This window comes from Pan paniscus, chromosome 4 (genome assembly GCF_029289425.2).
Source record: "Pan paniscus chromosome 4, NHGRI_mPanPan1-v2.0_pri, whole genome shotgun sequence".
Lineage (NCBI taxonomy): Eukaryota > Metazoa > Chordata > Mammalia > Primates > Hominidae > Pan > Pan paniscus.
Genome location: NC_073253.2, coordinates 144,478,282 through 144,495,358, shown reverse-complemented (window position 1 = coordinate 144,495,358; position 17,077 = coordinate 144,478,282). Strand labels below are relative to the sequence as shown.

General features: G+C 47.2%; 1 protein-coding gene across 3 annotated transcripts in view; it reads right to left on the bottom strand.

Moving 5' to 3' along the window:
* Positions 1 to 4,137: 4,137 nt before the first annotated feature.
* Positions 4,138 to 17,077, bottom strand: part of ABLIM3 (actin binding LIM protein family member 3) — a 118,568-nt gene continuing 105,628 nt past the window's right edge. For 2 of the 3 annotated variants that reach the window (XR_008625449.2, XR_008625450.2), the window contains 6 exons: positions 16,720 to 16,867; positions 14,737 to 14,766; positions 14,076 to 14,134; positions 13,162 to 13,222; positions 11,744 to 12,380; positions 4,138 to 6,286 (listed from right to left, as the gene is read on the bottom strand). Coding sequence is in view for 1 of the 3 variants with exons in the window: in XM_003829046.5 (XP_003829094.2) it covers positions 6,173 to 6,286; positions 11,744 to 11,824; positions 12,373 to 12,380; positions 13,162 to 13,222; positions 14,076 to 14,134; positions 14,737 to 14,766; positions 16,720 to 16,867 (501 nt within the window). In the remaining 2 variants the exon portion in view is untranslated. The remainder of the gene's footprint in view (positions 6,287 to 11,743; positions 12,381 to 13,161; positions 13,223 to 14,075; positions 14,135 to 14,736; positions 14,767 to 16,719; positions 16,868 to 17,077) is intronic. The other variant, XM_003829046.5, reaches the window with a different exon arrangement.

Below are 17,077 nucleotides of genomic sequence, written 5' to 3'. Positions count from 1 at the left end.
AAATCTTTTTATGAAGACACCAGTCAGATTGGATCAGGCCCTACCCTAACAGCCTCATCTTAACTTAGTCACCTCTTTAAAAGCCCTATGTCTAAGTAGAGTCACATTCAGAGGTACTAGGGGGTTAGGGAATCCAAATATTAAATGGGAGGGTGAGGACACAGTTCAACTAGCAAATGGCAAGGCTGAGACTGCCCTGAGGGAGGATGCGTCTAACCATGTGCCCTTACCCATGACGCTGTACTGTCCCTGCTGGAGCTCATGGCAGCATACCTGGAGGCAAAGGATTTACAACCCTCAGCAGCGGGGAATATGAGAGGCTGTATCCACTGAAAACCTTAGTGAGGTCCAGGGACCCCCTGTCTATATGATGCCCCAGCAGGATACCACTGGTATATGAGAGTCTTGGCTGTCAGGCGAGCTGTGGTTCAGCAAGCCCTGTTTGTTGTCAAAGAATTTTGGGTTATCTTCTCTCTGCAGCATTTTCTGATGGTTTCTCTTGGGCTCCCCGAAGACCAGCTATCATGAAGATGTACAGGGAACACAAATACCTTCTCTCTTCCCTTTTCCATCAGGTAGAACAGCATTTCCCAAAGTGTGGAATTCAGACAATTGGTGAAAATGTGATATATGTTTAGATATTACACAGACCAACATATTTGGAGAGTTATGAATTTATGTGAATTTGTAATAAAAACATATAACCAGGATGGGTGTGGTGGCTTATGCCTGTAATCCAAGCACTTTGGGAGGATGAGGTGGGAGGATCATTTGAGGCCAGGAGTTCGAGACCAGTTTGGGCAACATAGTGAGACCCCCGCCCCATCTCTACAAAAAATTAAAAATAAAAATTAGCTGAACATGGTGGCACATGCCTGTAGTCCCATCTATTCGGGAGGCTAAGGCAGGAAAATTGCTTGAATCTAGGAGTCTGAGGTTACAGTGAACTATGATCACACCACAGGACTCCAGTCTGGGCAACACAGCAAGACCCTGTCTCTTAAAAAACAAAACTAAACAAAACAAGCTAAACCAACCAAACAAGCAAAAAACCCCATATAAACAGTCCTACAAACCTGTGCTTTTCACTGGCATTAAAATAGAAACATCAGATACCTGTCAATTGAAAGAAAAATATCAAGTAAATAGTATTAAGAAAATAAATAATTTGATGAAATCATGAAAGTGATGCTTGAATGACTGAAATCCGGGAAGCACCGGGATAGTTCCCCCTGAGAAGGAAATACTTCTGGCTATGGACACAGAAGTCAGGCCAATTTTAAGCCTCATTTATCTGCACATTTAGCTCTAATTTTCCCTGAGGATGACCATAGATGGTGACTTCCGGCCTTTGGTTTCTCTCATCTCTGTCTCTGGGCCAATCATATTGGACCAGGCCAAGTACAGAGGTGAAAGGCTTGTGAGTGTTGGGGAGAGGCTGACCCTCATCTGCACAGCCCCTGGACTCTATTCATTTGGAGTCTTGCTGCAGGGCTCCTGAGTGGCTTGGCGCTGCCCATAGCTGAGTATGTAGGTAGGTGTTTATCACTGTGCAGTCAAGATTTTTAGCAACTCAAAGTCCAGTGTGGAATAATGCGTTTAAAACTTAATTCCACACGGAACTGGCAAAATTCTGTGAAGGTTAATTGCTATTAATTTTAGTAGTGCTTTTGCCCCCTTGAATTTTGCTAACAGTGCTGAATAACAGCCTTCTAGTCCACGTTTGGCTCTGTGGCCAGCTGCAGCTGCTGACATCTTCCACAGCTGGTGCCCATGTCTATGAACTGGGTGCCTGGTGAGGTTGAGGGGCTGCAGGCACAGGAGAGCTGGCTTGTTCTGATCTGCTCAAACGCTCAGTCAGCCTGTATCGTGGCTGCGAATTACAACTATTGTATTATTGGCATTACCTTCTGTGGCCTCCAAAGTCACATTCTGCTTTATTGATGTAAGGTTGATCTCCAGTGTCCAAACGGGTTGCATGTGTGGGGAAAGGCCCCCTTCTAGAATTTCAGACAGTCTGACTCAAAATGTTATGTCTGTTCATGAAAGGAAGATGGGTGAGAGCAACGCTTCTTACACTTCACCATGTGTATGAATCACCTGGGGATCTTATGAAAATACAGATGCTGATTGGGCAGGTTGGGGTGGGGCCTGAGGTTCTGCATTTCACAGAAGTTCCTGGGTGATGCCAATGTTCCTGGTTAGGAACATTTTGAGTGGCAACACTTGGAACAATTCTTCCTACACCCAGCATGTTGACAACCACAGCACAAGCCAAGCACCCTCTACAAAGCCTGGATGGATGAGAGGAGTCCTTTTAGACTCTGTGCATGGCTGGCCCCTGCCTGCCCTCCCAGCGCTTCTAATCTCACTCTCCCCTGCATACGCCCCACTCCAGCCTCATTGGTGCTTTTTGTTCCTCCAATAAGCCAAGCTCTTGCTCAATCCAGGGCCTTTGCATCCACTGTTCTCTGTGCCAAGAATGCTACCAACCCCACCTTTCCCCAGGTACTTAGTTTTCATCCTTTAGCATACGAAGTGAGTTTCTTTCTCATGGTACTTATTTGTTGTCTCTGTAGCAGTTATCTTCATGTGCCAGCTCTTTTTCTGTTGCCTTATTTATGATTCGTTTCTCCTCTAGACCAGAGTCCATGAGGAAAGCCCATTCCTGCCTTCCACACTGTTGTATCCTCAGTGCTCCTGCCTGGCAGGAGATGCTCACTGATGAATATTTGTTGGGTGCATGTGTAGGCAGGGAGCAAAAATGCATTCTTATCTTTTTGCACATTTGAGCCACCTGTCTGGAGGGGCCATGTTGGGACTGAAAGTTAGCATTGGTTCTTATTGAAGAATCGCAGAATGAGAGCTCAGAAGAGGAGCTACTTTTAATTCTAAGCCACATCTCATCGTCAGAGATGTCGAAACGTGAAAAAAGTGTGCATCTTTGAACAGACAAAATACAGCAAGCCAGCATGTCTTAAACAGAGGTTATGTTAAATTCACTTATAAAATATTGGATTAAACAAAGGTACTATGGTGGGACTTCTCAGGACTTTTGGCAATGTGTGTTGTGAGTCTACAAGAGAAGGGACGTGATGTGCTCTTTCACGGCACAGCAGTTGTGGCAGAGGCGCTGTGATTTCGTCACCCAGAGGCCATCCTTTTCTGCCCTGCTTCCTTATTCTTTGTTAGTAGAAGGCCTGGTTCCCCCTGTTGAGGCTGAAAATGCCAAATGCCCAGTTTCCCAGCCTTTATTGCAGCAGGAACATGGACGTATCCCTAGTTCTGGCCAGTGGGATCCAAGCAGAAGTCTACTGAGGACTTCGGAAAATTTTTCCGACTACAATAGACATGCAATAGACTGTCTTGTTTTTTGATGTGATTGTGTGAGGACATGATGCCTGGAGCCACAGAAGCCTCTTGTAAACATAGAGGACATATGGCTGAGGACAAGAGCCAACATGCTGAAGATGGTGGGGTACAGAGATACAAACAACCTGGGCTCTGGACTCCATCCCTGAGCTGCTGAATGTACTAACTCTGCACCTTGGATTTCTGGTCGTGCAAGACAACACGTGTTCTCACTGTTGAAGCCACTTGTAATAAGATGCTCTCTTTACCTGCAGCTGGAAGGATCTTGCCTAATAAGAGTGGTAAGCTGGTCTCTCTGAGTCAGACAGGCTAGAATTCACTCCTGGCTCTACCAGCAGTAATTATGGTTCTCTTCAAAGCTATTTATTCATTTAGGAGATGGAGATGTTAATAACGGCTACCTCTTGGGTTGTTTCAGAAGCTTAAATGAGATGATGGGTGTGAAGTGCTCACATAGAACTTGGAACATTGCTGGTGCTTAGTAATAAGGAACTATTATTATTATTATTATTATTATTATTTTTGATCACAGAACTTCTTTGTTGTTGGAACATCCTTTACCATCTTGAGGGATCCTGCATTCTACAGAAAACAATCTGAGTGATGTTTACCTTTACCAAACTTTCTCATTTTACAGAAGGAGAAACTGAGGCCAAAGGAGTGGCTGCTGTTTTGGTGCTTTCATTTTGAAAAATGTGCAGGGTTCAGCCTCTTCCCATGTCAGTCATTTCCACTCCCACACAAGAAACAACAGAAGCACACAGGTTTAGGGTTGAAATGATGTGCTTTTATGGGAAACAAAAATATCCAACAACAATAACAAAAGCCCTTCAATCTCGCCAAGTTCTTAACCAGTGACAATAAGGCAACTTCCATGATTGCGTCTGGCTGGGGATGATTCTAAAGGGTCAGGAAAGTGAAAAGACATTGGCCAAAAAGAGAAGTTGCAGGGAGGGCTGACATCCTACATGAGAACACAGCAGACTTCCCTCTGGCCCCTCACCCTATCACCCCTTCAATTTAGAATCTCCTCCCAATCTACAAAGATCCTTCCTGAATTTCCTCAGATGCAATCTCTTCCAGAAAGCTTTCCTGGGTTTGCTCTAACTGCATATGACTTTTCATTAACATCACGCACACTTTCTCATTCCTTCTCCGATCACTTTCTGCCTTACATCCGTTATGTTTGGGTACATGCCTTACGATACCCGCTATTGGTAGGCATATCCCTGAGACCGAGTCCCAGGTTGACTCACCCCGTGCTCCCCTCCCCCTCCCCCATTCAGTGCTCAGTATTCAGCAGGTGCTCAACATCAGAGGTGCTCAGTGAGGGTTTGTTCAATTTAAGTCAGTTCTACATTTGCCATGTCACATCACCAGCCTCTTGAGAGTCATTATTGTCATTTTCACTTCTTCATCCTTCCTCCATGATCTCAAAATGGTCCGACTCAAGGCATCTCCAAGAAGGAACAGCCCCCACCAAACATTACCCACTCAAGGTGAAAGGTTTGGAGAGGAGAAGAGAGGTTAAGCTTTCTCCCCTGTTCAGGGAGGCGAGCAGGAAGGGAAGCCACTGGGAAAATCCAGGATGGCCATGAGCGGTGTTGGCCAACACTTCATTTTGGAATCTCATAAGCAGCCACTCTTCCAAAAGTTTCCCTGTGAAACATGGCCAACTTTGCAGCAGGAGCCGAGGACTGGCGGGGGTATGGTATGGTTGCCCTGCCAGCCCACAGACCAGAGGCATAGACCAAGAACCTTTCTTTGGGACATGGCCTATTTTCTCTCTGGAGGATGATGAGAGTTGTCTGTCTGGTTGTTCAGTTGGAGCTCTGGTGGGAACATTGGCCCTGCGGTGTGTTGAATTGTCAGGCACATAGATTGTAATAAGGCTAAAGAATACAAGCTGCAATCATGGGCCTCTCCTTGAAAGAGGGAAGGGTCAGGAGGTGCTGGGAGCAGTGAGGGAGAGAGGAGGGTCCCAAGAAATCCTGCAGCTCTGATTCTAACAGGTGCCCTGCTCTATCTCCCACTTCCGCTCCCTCTCTTTTCCTCTGGTTCTCCAAGTCCAGGTCAGGCAAAGGGGCCAGTTGGAAGTGGTGGAGGGAAGGGAAGGGCCTTTTCCTTTTCCTACCAGGAATCCTAGATTTGGACAAGGGAGAGGTTACAATCCAGGGCAGAAGGAGGAGGGTTAAGGAGCTGAGGAGAGGCCTAGGCCCTGTCCACTTCTGTTGACTGGTGTAATGACTAGATTTGAGGCTCACCCTTTTAACTGCATTGCCCCAAGAGAGCACTGAGCTCCTAATTGGGGGTGTTGAGAAAGTTCTTCGTGGGCGCTCAAAGGTGCTCACTGATTTGGGGAGATTGCTGCAGATCTTCCCATGGGAGGGCCCCTCTGGGGCCAATAAGGTGTGGAAACCACATGGTCAGCATCAGCCCTAGAAATTGAAGAAAGGGGCCACGAAGCAGAGAGAAGAGAGACTTCTTCAGGCACCTTCTTTAGGAAAGAGAGTTGGACCTTGGGGCACTCAAGTTAGGACAGATGTTTCAGTATAAAAAGGATCCCCAATAAAAGGACAGAGTCCCCTCAAATCCCTTCCCAGATCCCACAGCACTTAGAAAAGAGAAAGTAAGGAGCATAAAAATATCTCGATGACGTGGGCTTGCCTGACAGTACAGAAAAGCAAGTCTCATGGCAGGCAGTGTGTCCCATTACACAAGAGAGGATTATACCGAGCTTCAGTAGAGAGATTTTACATATATCTTTATATAAATGCATATATATTTATAGAGCCTCTGCCTAGAACAGCCGGGCTTGCTTCTTCAGTTCATTCCTCTTCCAGAGGGCCAGCCGGTCAAACTCAGAGATGGTCATGCCAAAGACTTGGTAGAACTCTTCCTGGGACAGGTGGCGCTGAAGGAGGCAGGGCAGGCGGGGGTGGGGGGACAGAGAAAGAGAGCAGCATGAGGATGCAAGATGCAGGGGTAGCTGGAGGCAGCAGTGGGTGCTGCATGTTCCCTCTGGGCACCCTGTGCCTTGTATGGTGCCTGAGCCTGGGGAATGTGTGATGAATATTTGTTGAATGAGTGAATATGGAATGAACATTTTCCCAGGGAGGACTCTGGAGCTGATTTGGCTGAAGAGGCCTCCCCTGCCTATGACTCAAGTGGGACTTCCGCTTCCACTACACACCCCTTGGAGTCCCCTGTTGACCCCTCCGCTTTCTGCATGCCTGCTCCATGTATTTGCATCCAGAAGTGTGTGTGGATTCATGTTATCCCACTCCCCGTTGAGAGAAAAAGGAGCCATGTCCAAGATTTTAGGGGATATTTCCTCTTACTGATGTTTTAACAAATGATCTGGAAGGCTGTTCATCAGGCCAGTCAATGAAAAAAATTACTGCTCTTAATTTTTGATGCACCAAAATGTCCTTTTATCTTTTTCTGATATGAAAACAAATATGCTTTATAATCAAACCCTTGTCTGCATTCTATAGTGGATTTCCCCCTCTTTCTGCCCTCCTTCCCTTCCTCCCTTCTAAGCAGCTTTAAAAGTGTGATACATTGTCAAAAGCTTTTAGAGTTAGAAATATACAGCACTTAAAATGTGGCAAAATGTTAACAATTGTTGTATTTAGTGAATGGTAGATGGATGTTCATTTTACTATTCTTGAAACTTTCCTGGATAGCTAGTTTTTCAAAATGAAATTTAAAATTAAGTTTACAAAGAGAAATATATGGCATATATACTGCTTACAAACTTAATGGATTCACTTGAGCTGGCTTGTTGGTAGCAATTACATGAGCTAATTGGGTGCTGAAGGAGATTCAATGAAAATTATTTATGTGACCACAGTCAGTTCTCTGGCTTGTTGTCACTGTGAACTATTTTTTTTTTTTTTTGAGACAGAGTTTCACTTTGTCACCCAGGCTGCAGTGCAGTGGCATGATCTCAACTCACTGCAACCTCCACCACCCCAGTTCAAGTGATTCTCCTGCCTCAGCCTTCCAAGTAGCTGGGACTACAGGTGCACACAATCACGTTGGGCTAATTTTTTTGTATTTTAGTAGAGATGGGGTTTTACCATGTTCCCTAGGCTGGTCTTGAACTCCTGAGCTCAGGCTATCTGCCCTCCTCAGCCTCTCAAAGTGCTGGGATTACAGGCGTAAGCCACGGCGCATGGCCATGTGAACTAACATTTTCCCCATATCTTCAGAATTTCAAACAAAGGTAATATTGATAATTTTTGTTCAATAATTTTTGAAGTAGTAGAGCTGGGACCGAAGTCCAGGCAAAATGCATTACATTCTCACTGCCCCTCTTGGTCAACCCAATTAAAAAAATTCATAAGTAAGTGTATTATGAAAAATGTCAAAACTACACAAAAGAGAGAAAATAGGACAAAGCCCATGTCCACTATCCAGATCCTGTAATTGTGAGGTTTTCCACATTTGCTTCATTTACCTATTTTATTTTCTGAAATATTTTAAAGCAAAGCCTAGACATTGTGTCAGTTCATTCCTATGCACTTCAGAATGTTTCTCAAAACACACTGAATATTTTCTCACATTGTGGTTACACAATGCCATGAGTAAACTCAAGAAAATCTAACAAGAATTCTTCAGAATTCCCTGATACCTGTCCATTACAAAGTTCCTGTCTTGAAAATGTCTTTTCACAGTTGGTTTATCTGAACTAGGACCCAGGCAGTGCCCACACATCACATTTGCTTGTTAGATCCCTAAGACCCTGCCTCTTTCTTTGTACTATTGACTTGTCCATGTTTGTGCTACTCAAGTGAGTGCTGAAAGACACCTTGGATAGGAGAGTCCCCTTCTCTGCTCCTTCCATAGTAAAGACTGAGGGAAACTGCACTTTGGAATCGTTTGTTATTGTTGTTGGAGGGTGGTGGTCTGTATTGGTTCTCCAGTTGAGTTTCTCTATCATGTTAAAAAATCTTTGTTATGAGTCTTGATATAGAAGAATGGTAGACTCACCCTCAAGTAATGTGTTCACAAGCAGGACACACTGGAAGGAGACCAGGGCTTCTCTCCTCTAAGGGCCAGCTGGGGCCTCCTTTCTCCCTCCAGTTCTCAAGGCCCCTAATGCCACTACTGTCCATCTGACATTTGCCACAGAAAGGCGTTAAAGCAGGAAGGTTAACAGTGCAGCTCTTACAGCCAGGGAGAAATGGCCATGTGACCATGGACAAGTTACCTAACCCCTCCTAAACTTCAATTTCCTTTTCTGGAAAATGGGAGCATCCTAGTGTCTCCACCATGAATACCATGAGGGTGAATGAGCAGATACAGGTCATGTGCTCAACACTCAAGGGCACACAGAAAGCACTCAGTCTGGTCACTTTCACTATCATGGTGATCTTTTCATGCACCTGTTACATTGTGTGATCTGCTTCCGGTTTCCTTGGACTTCATCTTCTCCTCCTCATCTTTGTTGTGCTCCTGTGACCCTAGACACACTAACCTTCTGCTATGTTCAAACACAACAAGCTCCCTCCTGCATCAGGGTCTCAACACTGGCTGTTCCCTCTGCCCAGAAAGTTCTTCCTTCTTATAAAAGCATGCCTCACTCCCTCAACTACTTCGAGTCTTTGCTTACATGTCATGCATCCAATGAGACCAAATCTGATGATGCTATTTAAAACTGCAACTCACCTCTTCCTCTCCTAATCCCCTTCTCTTCTCTCCTTTAACTTTTTTCCTTAGCACTTATTACCTTCTAACACATGGTGTCATTTATTTTTTCTTTGTGTCAACAATATTGACACAAATAAAGGAGACACATCTTATGTCTTCTCACACAAAAATGTAAGTTCCAAGAGGGCAGCGGTCTCTGTTTTGTTCATTGATATATTGCAAGCACCTCGAACCGTACCCGGATGCTTCTGCAGACATAGGAGGAGAGCTAGATTTGCTCCCTGCCCTCAAGGGGCCCACAGTCTCAGGACTGTACATAAAACGAGTGCTTGTGATGGTGGAAGAGAGTGGAGGCAGCACTGTGTAGTTAAACTCCCTCGGTTCAAACTCTGATTCTGTCATCACTAGGTGATCAGCTTTAGCCAAATGACAGCCTTGCTGAACCTTTATTTTCTCCTCTGTAAGGTGAGGATGATTCAATAAATATTTGTTGGATGAATGAATATCTATTCTCTGAGCTCCTTGAGGACAGGGTCATAGTCTTCCTTCTTCAGTCCCCTCCTAGAACTAGTGCAGGAGGCTGGGGCAGTGTCTTTAGCCCATGGGCCTCAGCTCAGGCTACATTTTAGCCATCCTTGGGTGCTTTTAAAAAGTTCTAGACCTGAGCTCCTTCCCCAAATTGTGATTAAATTGGTCTACTGTGGGGCCCCTGTATGGTATTTTTAAAAAGGTCCCTGGGTGATTCTGATGTCCTGGAGAATGTTTCCATCCCTAAAAACTGGCTTCACTGAGCTGCCCTGGGAGCTGTCCCCTTCAGCACTGGTGGACACTTTCATTTGGAGACAGTGAAAGGAGGAGGCCCTTGTTGAAATGTGAGGAGAATCACCCACTTCCTGGGGTGCTAACCCAGCATGCTAGAGCTGGAAGAACTCACAGAGCTTCCTGGCTAACGTACATTCCCCTCCTTCTGCCCCAACCCTCTACCCTGGGCCAATTCCACGCCATCAAGTCAAGGGCAGCTCATATGCTTTTCCTGAGGGGTGCTGAGCCTCCTATTTCAGAAGCCTGCACTCAATCCCACAAACGTTTTCTGACACCTCTCCCAGCCCAGATCCTGTAGTAGAGGGCAGACAATGTTTGTCCCTAAGAAACTCAGGGTCAGGCAGAGGAAATGGACACATCCATGATATGATACACAGGAGAGTGAAAGGTGCTTGATGTACTTTGGATAGAAAGCTGGAGGAGGTCAGAGGACAAGGGGAGTGACCCCTCCTATAGGAGGGTTGGAGGAGGCTTTGGGGCACAGGGATTACTAGTGTGGAGCCCTGAGGAGCAAGGAGGCTGGTGAGATGCGAAGGGCATTGATATGGCTTGGCTGTGTCCCCACCCAAATCTCACCCTGAATTGTAATAACCCCCACGTGTCAAGGATGGGGCCAGGTGGAGATAATTGAATCTTGGGGGCAGTTTCCCATATACTGTTCTCCTGGTAGTGAATAAGTCTCATGAGATCTGATGGTTTTATAAAGGGCGTTCCCCTGTACAAGCTCTCTTGCCTGCTGCCATGTAAGATGTGACTTTACTCCTCCTTTGCCTTCCACCACGATTGTGAGGACTCCCCAGCCATGTGGAACTGTGAGACCATTAAACCTTTTTTTCTTTATAAATTACCCAGTCTCAGGTATATCTTTATTAGCCGCATTAGAGACTAATACAGGCATTCTAGGGAGAGGGAGAGGCAGGGAGTGGCAACAGGCTGTAAGGGGCAGAGTGTGCTCCAGCACCAGAGGAGCCCAGGAACTGGAACTCCACACCAGGTGGTCTGGACTGCTCAAATGCCCAGCACCATGTTCTGGCCCACCTCTGCACCTTTATTTATGCTGTTCTCCTCTCCATCTCTCGATCACAAACTCTACTTGTCTTTCTAGTCCATCTACATCCTTCCTTTTTCTGCAAACCTGTGTTGACTGCCTCAGGCCTTAGTGGTCTCCCCTGCACAACAGTAATCTAATGTTCATTGGGCACTTCATACTCAATATGTTGCCAGACTCCATGCTAAGGGCTTTATGGGTACTGGCTCACTCACTTCTCTTGGCAGCATGGGGGAAGCACACCAATCACCCTCACTTTACAGAGAAGAAAACCAAGTTGCAGTGAGGTTGTCGCTTGGTTAAAGCTGCCAACCTAGTGATGGCAGAATCAGAGTTTGAACCTAGGGAGTTTGACTCAAGACTTACTTATGCTTTTTTTCCTTCCACATAGTGCTGCCTCCCCCTGTCCCCCATCACAAGCACAAGTTTTATGCACAATCCTGAGACAGAGGGCCCCTTGGGGGCAGGGAGCAAATCTAGCTCTTCTGCAATTCTGCAGAAGCATTGGCCCTAGTTGAGGACTTACTGTCCCTGTGCACCACAGACACTAACTGAATTGAAGAGGAGGCAGCAAAGAACAGCATGGGGAAGTTTTGGGGAACAGCATGGGGAAGTTTTGGGGGAACAGCATGGGGCAGTTTTGGGGGAACGGCATGGGACAGTTTTGGGGAATAGTATGGGGAAGTTTTGGGCTGAGGAAATTGGTTCAAGTCCCTGCTTTTTCAATAAGCTGTGTGATCTTAAAGCCACTCATTCCACCCAGCCCTCTTGAGCTGGATTATACCAAGCAACTTCTGAAATTTCTTCCAACCCAAGAGCTCCTGCTCAGTGTTTTAGACTTACCTCTAAACGGGTCCTGTCTACATCCTTGGGCAGTCGGTTTCTTCCTCTTGTAGTCACCAGCAGCAGTTCATAAGGGTAGATCTAAGGAGAAAGGGGGGTGGTCTCCAGCTTGGGTGAGGGTGGTGGGCTTGTTCCTTTCAGGTACATTTTGTGTCTGGGCTCTCTGTTCTATCCAGAAATGGCCAGAAATTAAGTCTGGAGGAAGAGCTGGATCTGCCCTTCTTGGGGTTGCCCAGCAGTCTTAAGATACCTTCTCTCAAAAGACAAGGCCCCAGAGAGTCCCCTAATACTACTAGGAATAAGCTTGGAGGTATTTGCCATGTGCCCATGGAATAATATGGGCACATGACCTCCCGAATGTAAGTGTCTAATATTTGGTGACTGGCAAGCCAACAGAGTGTCTCTGAAGCCCAGGGAGAGTATCTGATTTCAGTAGGCAAGAGACCTAGGGCAGGATTCAGGAAAAGTGGGCCAAGAAGGGACAGGAAATGTTGGTCTTGAAAGGACCCCTGGGGTTATTTATCTATGTTCCCTTCCCTACATAGACAGTGCTGTCATCCTCCTGGTGATCCCCAGTGTAGCGGCTCCAAGAATCCTGGAGACCCCCAGGGTCTATGCACATCCTTTACCTTGTACTCTGCAGAGAGAAAAAGAGACACACACACAGAATGGAGCCCATCAGTCTTTGCTTTGCATCACTACACAGGCCTCTGTCCTACTCTCTCAGGGGGTCTGGCCTCTATTGTCTCCTTCTCTTGACCATCAGAGACCTCGTCCTTGCTGAATTCACCCTGAAGGACAATCAAGGCTGGTATGAGCACAGTGGAAGGCTGAAGATAGGGGTTGGGCTGATCTTGAGATGGTTCTAAGGAAAAAATGGCCTTAGAGATATTTAGAATAGAAATTAGAAGAATCTGAGATCTGAAACGCATGGACAAGATCCTCTATCTTCTGTGGGGAATCCTTCGAGGTTCTGATGTGGGCCTCTTCTGCCTGAGCTTGCTCATAGGAGCTGGTCGAGTTTGGTGTGAAAGCATCACTGGCAGAGAGCAGGAAGCTCATGGAATTCTTACTGGGAACAGTGTGCAATTGGCTCTGAGTGCTTCCCTCCACTGGGGCTGGCAGGCAACCCTCGGTCCACAGTCCAGGGAGAAGAGAGCAGAACTCTGTGATGGTTCTGGGAACCCAGATGGGACAGGTGGCTTGGAGACCACCCAAGGCCAGGACTTGAGAGGATGAGGGAAGAGCAGGGGAAAAGGGAGGGGGTGGGAAGTGAAAGAGAGTAAGAACTCAGGGTTGGACACAGCCCAGCGTGGGGACAGAATCTGTAGCCATCATTTGCCGAAGGTCAAGCTGCAGTTTTGAGTGGTACATCTGGAGGCACTCTCCCTGCAGACCCCCTGCAGGCCTGCACTCACCTCGCATGCCCCAGTTGACTGCGTTCATGCTGTCGTAGTGGAAGAGGTCTGCGCTGGGTGTCTGCAGAAGAGACAGAACCACGGCTGGCCTGAGATAAGCTCACCTCTGCCTCCCTGAAGCACTCACCCACCTCCAGAAAATGGACTGGTGCTTGTGGGACATAGGGCCTTCTCAGCAGCCTCTGTCTCAAGTTAGGGAAACTTAACTCGCTGCTATATCCCTGTGCTTTGTCCTGGCACATGGTGGCTACTCAATATATATCCATTTATTTGGTGAATTTCACTTCATGCTTTCTTTCATTGCTCAAACACCCCTTTTTCTAGGAGACTTGCCCTGACAACCTGGCTGGAAGTTGCAAGTCACTCCTTCCATGAGCTCTCAATCCTCCTTACCCTGCTCATCACTTTTCTTTTTCCATAACAGCACGCTCAGGGAGCTCAGAAAATGTACAGGCCATGTTAGAGGCCAGTGGAGCATAGCAGTTGAGGGTGGGCTGTGGGATCAGCTGGCCTGGGCTTGAATCCTGGCTCTACTACTTCTTGTTGAAGAGTGTGGGTAAGTCACCTCACTTCTCTGTGCCTTTCTGCATGCACAAAGTAGGGTAAATGATAGTAACTGCCTCCATGGGTTGTGAAGGCAAAACAAATTAGTGCTTGCAAAGTGTTTAGCTGAGTCCCTGGCACAGGGTTATTGCCCAATAAGTACTAGTTGTTCCCAAGCCCCTCCCATGGGGGCCCCTTTTCACGAAGGGGTCACCAGGGAGGGGAGCAAGTCATTGCCATACAGTCGTTTCAGTTAACCCACCACTAGCCCCAGGACCTTTGCTCAGGTTTCACCTTACAACAAGCTAATGTTGGATTTATTAGCATTTTGGGGACAACGTCCTCCCCCATCCTCCAGCACAGCTTCTTACCCTGTGCAGCCCATTTCTTCGGTAGGCAGGCAGGGAGGCAGATTTGGAGATGAGAGGATCTGAAAAGAAGGATCTAGAGCAATTATCAGGAGTCCCAAGCCATGAGTCCCTCTCCCCGAGGTCATCTGGCCACCAAAGGCCAACACTGCTCCCAACCTAGCAGGAAGGGGTGGAGGCCAGAGGCCACCAACTCTTCCTGATGCTCTCCAGATTTGCAACTTGACCATCTCTGGGGGCATTTCACTCTAGCAGAATTCTAGGTACCTGCCCAAGGCACCCACTCAGACACTCTTCTATCCTTGACCTGCACATCTCTATCTTCTTGTGATAGACCCCTGTGTCCTGGCCACAGGCTGGTTCTGGACAAAGGCCCTGGAATTGAAGTCAAGCTCAGAACTCAGGTAGGAAGGCTCCCAGGTGGTGGAAGAGGTGTGTGCACTTTTTTTCCTCTGGGACCATCTATTGGGGATGGCAATCCTAGTTCCAGAAACCCAAATGCAGACCCACAATCTGACAAATACAATGGAGTAGACTATTTGAGATCAGGAGTGGGCTGGGACATCCACATTGTATGGTCATTAGAACTATGGAGAACTGCAGCTGACACAGCTCTGTCCCTCATGGGACATGATGGGCTGAAGGTAGGGCAGGTAGAACTTACCACTGTCAGCCAGGTAGTGCGACCGAGGGGCTGCAGGAGAGAAAAGCTGAAGGTCATTGCTCATGAGGAAAGACAAACATGGTGAAGACAATTCATGGGGACAAAGAGATGTGGCTTCCATACCCGATCCCCCTGGCTGGCTGGGAAAAGGGGCCTCCAGCAGCCCCTCCTGAACTTGTCAGTTTTTAATTGTTGCACTTGCACCCCATCTCCCTTCCCTGTCCAGCTCCTAGCCTGGCACCTGGCACAGGGCAGGTGCTCTGTGATATTTGTTGCACAGATGTGGTTGAACAAGGTTGAATTGCAAACAGCACTGGTGCACTGCACAGACCCCGCAGCCAGGGGTTGGAAACAGTGGCCCTCAGTGGTCAGGCCGGAAAACAGGCTCAGCAGTTCATCCTGGCTCTGCCATTAGTAGATTTCTAACTTCAGACAATCTAATTAATCATGCTTTGGTTTTCTCATCTGCAAAATGGGGAGTGATAGTGTCTCCTTTGTAGGATTATTGTGAAGAATATGTGACACAATACAGTAAGATACTTAGCATAGTGCCTGACGCATCTATAACACTCCATAAAACTGGCTTTATCATACTGCCGCCAACACCAACATCTTCAATCTCACTGAGAGTCAAGGTGTAGTATGGGGAAGAGGGAAGAGCTCATGGCCTTGGGGCCACTACAACTTGGGTCTGATCCTGGCTTAGTCACTTACTGGCTTTTGACTTGGAGCAAGTGGCTTAACCTCAGTTCTCTCATCTATAAAGTGGGTGATAATAATCTCTCTACATTGCAGCTCTACAAGGAGTGTAACATTCCTACAAATGCCTGGAACATAGAAGTGTAATAAATGATGCATTTTATTATCCATAATGTATTGATCCAGATGAGATTTCCTGGCAGGACTGCATCTCACAGGAGTAAGAAAAGGAGGAGGCAGACAGAGTGTGTGTGTGTGTGTGTGTGTGTATGTGTCCAGGAATAGGAGGAGCTTGCAATGAGATTTTCAAGAAGTATTTGAATAAAGCCCCTGCTTGTATAAGTTCAAATCATGGTAGACTCACTACCTCAGGAGGCCATCCCTTACATCTTTGAGCCATTCTGATGATTATAAGACATCGTTCTTTTTTTTTTTTTTTTTTTTTTTTTTTTTTTTTTTTTTTTTTGAGAGAGAGTCTCGCTCTGTCGCCCAGGCTGGAGTGCAGTGGTACAATCTCGGCTCACTGCAAGCTCCGCCTCCTGGGTTCACGCCATTCTCCTGCCTCAGCCTCCCGAGTAGTTGGGACTACAGGCGCCCACCACCATGCCCAGCTAATTTTTTGTATTTTTAGTAAAGACGGGGTTTCACCATGTTAGCCAGGATGATCTTGATCTCCTGACCTTGTGATCTGCCCGCCTCGGCCTCCTAAAGTGCTGGGATTACAGTCATGAGCCACTGCGCCCAGCCAAGCCATTTTTCTTTATACTGAATCTGACTGGAAGTCAGAGCTTCAGATGCCCCAAAGCAATGGGAGTGACTGCTCAGGGCAGAGCATGGTCTTATATGGTGCCCCATAGAGCGCCTTTCCAAATCTGTATTCTAGACCTCAATGAAGCTCCCAGAAGGGGCATTGCAGGGTTTGGGGCTAACCTTTGTGGCCAGCCTCTTCTGATTCTTTTGTTAGCCCAGGGGATTGAGACGGGGCTGGCTACATTCCAATAGAACCTAATTTATAAAAGCAGTCAAGGAAGCTGATTAAGTAAGCTCCATTACTGATAAATTGAGTGATCTTGGGCAAGTCACCAAAGGCTTCTGTGCCTTCACTCCCCATCTGTATATGTAGGGTGATAAAGGCACCCACCCACCACAGGGCTGCTGTGAGGAAGAAGAGAGAGGATGCGGCTGTGCCTCAAGGGAGCCTGGCTCAGAGCGAACAGCTGACACTGCCAGCTAGTCACAGAGAAAGGTGTCCCCGCCCCGTTGGGCTTCCAGAGCCGTGCTTACAGCCATTGAGGGACATCTCATAGCCAGCTGTGTGCAGGGCTTCCCGGCTGCTGGTGGAGCTCCGGGGAGGGGTCCAGGGATCTGCATAGGAGCTCGACCGGGCCTTCATTTCTTCCTTCAGAATCAGCCGGCCAATTCCACTTTGGAGCTGAGGGTTGGGGAAGAGCAAGATGAAGTTAGAAGGAAAACAAAGGACACTGAGATGGAACGGGCTTGGGCAAGGCTGAGGATCACATCCTCCATAGCAGCCTGCTCTCGTGTTTGCCTTCCCAGTGTCCCTCCCACCTTGTGGCACCCATGTTTCCTGTTGCAGTCTCATCTTGTCTTCCACAAGTTGTCCTGTGGTCTGGGTGGGAGT